Genomic DNA, 3,933 nt, shown 5'->3' on the forward strand with positions numbered 1-3,933 from the left:
GGTGAGACCCCACCTGGAGTACTGTGTCCAGTTCTGGGCTCCCCAGTTCAAGAAAGATGAGGAACTCCTAGAAAGAGTCCAGAGGAGAGCAACTAGGATGATAAAGGGACTGGAGCATCTCCCCTACGAGGAAAGGCTGAGAGAGTTGGGCTTGTTCAGCCTGAAGAAGAGAAGACTGAGAGGGGACCTCATCAATACATACAAATATCTTAAGGGTAGAAGTCACAAGGACAGAGCCAGACTCTTCCCAGTGGTGCTGGAGATATTCTCTGCTGGAGATATTCAACCCCGCCTGGACAATGTCCTGTGTAACATGCTCTAGGAGAACCTGCTTTAGCAGGGGGGGTTGGACTAAATGATCTCCTGAGGTTCCTTCCAACCCTTGCGATTCTGTGATTCTTTGTGACACTCTCACTGAATGTGGTGTCATCTGCAGACTTACTGAGGGTGCATTTGATCCCCTCATCCAGATCATTGATAAAGACATTTAACAGAACTGGTCCCAATACTGAGCCCTGGAGAACACCACTTGTGCCTGGCCATCACTGGATTTAACTCCATTCACCACAACTCTTTGGTCCCAGACATCCAGCAAACACTACACCCGTCTAATCCATGAGCAGCCAGTGTCTCCAGAAGAATGCCATGGGAAACAGTGTCAAAGGCTTTACTAAAGTCTAGGTAGACAACATCCACAGCCTTTCTCTCATCCACTAAGTGGGTCACCTTGTCATAGAAGGAGATCAGGTTAGTCAAGCAGGACCTGCCTGTCATAAACTCATGCTGGCTGGGCCTGATCACCTGGTTGTCCTGTACGTGATGGCACTCAAGACAGTCTGCTCCATAACCTTCGCTGGCACTGAGGTCAGACTGACAGGCCTGTAGTTCCCTGGATCCTCATTCTGGCCCTTTTTGTAGATGGGCATCACATTTGCTAACCTCCAGTCAACTGGGACCTCCCTGGCTAAAAACGAGTGGCCTAAAACCAGTCCCAGTATTCCAGGTACAGTCTTACTGGCACCAAGCAGAGCAGGTAATAACTTCCCTCAATCCGCTGGCCTTGCTTCTCCTAATGTAGACAGTTTGCGTTATTCACAATGAGGATGTACTCTTGGCTTGTATTCAGCTGGGAAGCTGCCTAAAGTCTAGGTAGACAACATCCACAGCCTTTCTCTCATCCACTAAGTGGGTCACCTTGTCATAGAAGGAGATCAGGTTAGTCAAGCAGGACCTGCCTGTCATAAACTCATGCTGGCTGGGCCTGATCACCTGGTTGTCCTGTACGTGATGGCACTCAAGACAGTCTGCTCCATAACCTTCGCTGGCACTGAGGTCAGACTGACAGGCCTGTAGTTCCCTGGATCCTCATTCTGGCCCTTTTTGTAGATGGGCATCACATTTGCTAACCTCCAGTCAACTGGGACCTCCCTGGCTAAAAACGAGTGGCCTAAAACCAGTCCCAGTATTCCAGGTACAGTCTTACTGGCACCAAGCAGAGCAGGTAATAACTTCCCTCAATCCGCTGGCCTTGCTTCTCCTAATGTAGACAGTTTGCGTTATTCACAATGAGGATGTACTCTTGGCTTGTATTCAGCTGGGAAGCTGCTGTAACTCCCTGGCCCTTTACGACAGAGCTGTTGCCTCGGCAGTCTCTTTCCATCCTATACTGATGTATGGGGTTTGCCTCAGATGCAGAAGTTTACACATGTCCTTATTGAACTTGGGATTTCTGTTGCCCAGTCCTCATCACCCCTTGTCCTTTCACAGCAGGCCCTGCTAAAAAGATTGTCCCCATCTTTCCTATAGGCTCCCGTTAAGTACCAAAAGGCTGCAATCGGGTCTCCCTGCAGCCTTCTCTTCTTCAGGTTGAACAACCCCAACTCTCTCAGCCTATCCTCATAGGAGATGTGCTCCAGCCCTCGGATCGTTTTAGTAGCCCTCCTCTGGCCCCGCTCCAACAGGTCCATGTCCTTCTTGTGCTGAGGGCTCCGGAGCTGGATGCAGTACTCTAGGTGAGGTCTCACCAGAGCAGAGTAGAGGGGCAGAATCCCCTCCCTTGACCTGCTGGCCACGCTTCTCCTGATGCAGCCCAGAGTACGGTTGGCCTTCTGGGCTGCCAGCGCCCATGGCTGGCAAAACATTAAACAGCACCGGTCCCAGTACGGACCCCTGAGGGACACCACTTGTCACCGGTCTCCATGTGGACATCGAGCTATTGACCACTACCCTCTGGATGTGACCATCCAGCCAGTTCCTTATCCTGTCGAGTCGTTGATCCTTGCCTTTGAGTCCAATGGTCCAGACAATTTTTGACTATGTAGCAGTTCATTTGTCTAGTTTGCAGCTCCTTATTTGTGAATACTGTGGGTGATGATGTTAAAAGCTCTGTGTAATGAAGCTGGCTGGATGGAGTTAGTTTTCTTCATAGCAGCCCCTAGCATGCTCTGTTACAGATTTGTGACTACATCAGTGTTGGTAACACACCAGTGTATTAGCTAGTGCTGAACAGTGCTTGCACAGCATTAAGGCCTTCTCCATTTGAGGGAGCTGGGGTTGTTTAGTCTGGAGAAGAGGAGGCTGAGGGGAGACCTGATCGCCCTCTACAACTACCTGAGAGGAGGCTGTAGCAAGGTGGGTGTTGGTCTCTTCTCCCTGGTAACAGATGATAGGATGAGGGGGAATGGCCTCAATGTGCCGTGGCAGGTTTAGGTTGGACATTGGGAACAATTCCTTACCCAAAAGGGCTGTCAGGCACTGGAAGGGGCTGCCCAGCGAGGTGGTCAAGTCCCCATCCCTGGAGGTATTTAAAAGAAGGGTAGACGAGTTGCTTAGGGACGTGGTTTAGTGGTGGGATGGCAGGGTTAGGTTAATGGTTGGACTTGATGATCTTGAAGGTATCTTCCAATCTAAATGATTCTATGAATCTATGATTTCTCACAGTGTTCTCCTTGAAGTGAGTAGGCTGGGGGTGGGCAAAAGCTTGGGAGAGGTCACAACTGGGACAGATGACCTGAATGGACCAGAGGGATATTCCAGGCCATATATAGATCACGTTTGGGAGGATCAGTGACAGTAGTGTCTGAATCAGCAACTTTTCTGCCACTGAATTTTAGTGCCCTTTCTCTAAAGTGACCTGAGGGAGAAGGGAAGAGGACAGAGGAGGAGAGGGAGAGGGGAAGAGGACAGAGGAGGAGAGGGAGAGGGGAGGAAAGAAAGAGAGGGGAGAGGAGGGGAGAGAGAGGACAGGCTGGGGGGGGGGGGAAAGATAGAGGAGGGAGAGAGGGAGACCAGACAAAGGGACCAGAAAACAAGATTATGTGAAGAAAGTTGTTTCTGGGTTCCATATCTATTGTTGGGAGTTCTTTCTAGCTTCCTGCTTTCTAGACTCCTGAAGGAATTCCCTCCTTTGGAAGGCATGCTTGTGATCTTCAGTGCTGCCTGCAATCTTGGAAACAGTTTTGGTATTTCAGTGCAGAATCACAAGCAGTCCGATTCCCACATGAAGTGGAAGACTCAGAATTTAGCAATCTTCAGAAAGAGAGTTGCATTTGAGGAGAAAGCAAGAATATAAATTCATAATTTATTGATGATATTTCTGAAAGGTTTAGGTCAATCTCAGCACTTTAGAATCTTGTTTTGGAAGCAAATTATTCTGTACATTATGTTGATGTTTTGGGACTCCTGTTCTGCAAACCTTAGCCACAAGCTACTGTTGGAGATTATCACTGGTCTTTGGACCTCAGTAACATGCAGTGTGGCCATTTTCTTGTTCTCAGTAGAATTCTTGCCCTCAGTTATACAGAGAACAATTTTGCTCTCACAGAAATATGAGTTCTTTACCTAGCAGTTGTGTTCTCTTTTCAGCTATCTCAGGTCTTTGAGGAGAAAAATGCCCTCTCCCTCCAGCTGCGTGGTAGCAATCGGAACATCACT

General features: G+C 48.8%; 1 protein-coding gene across 1 annotated transcript in view; it reads left to right on the forward strand.

The window, feature by feature from the left end:
• Window positions 1–3,933, forward strand: part of LOC104124400 (golgin subfamily B member 1) — a 49,791-nt gene that overhangs the window by 39,658 nt on the left and 6,200 nt on the right. Inside the window, 1 exon segment of the mRNA XM_035892053.1 lies at window positions 3,865–3,933. This exon segment is cut by the window's right edge and continues 25 nt beyond it. Within this exon segment, the coding sequence (XP_035747946.1) occupies window positions 3,865–3,933 (69 nt within the window).

Source organism: Egretta garzetta, unplaced genomic scaffold (genome assembly GCF_000687185.1).
Source record: "Egretta garzetta isolate BGI_Z169 unplaced genomic scaffold, ASM68718v1 scaffold690, whole genome shotgun sequence".
NCBI classification, from domain to species: domain Eukaryota; kingdom Metazoa; phylum Chordata; class Aves; order Pelecaniformes; family Ardeidae; genus Egretta; species Egretta garzetta.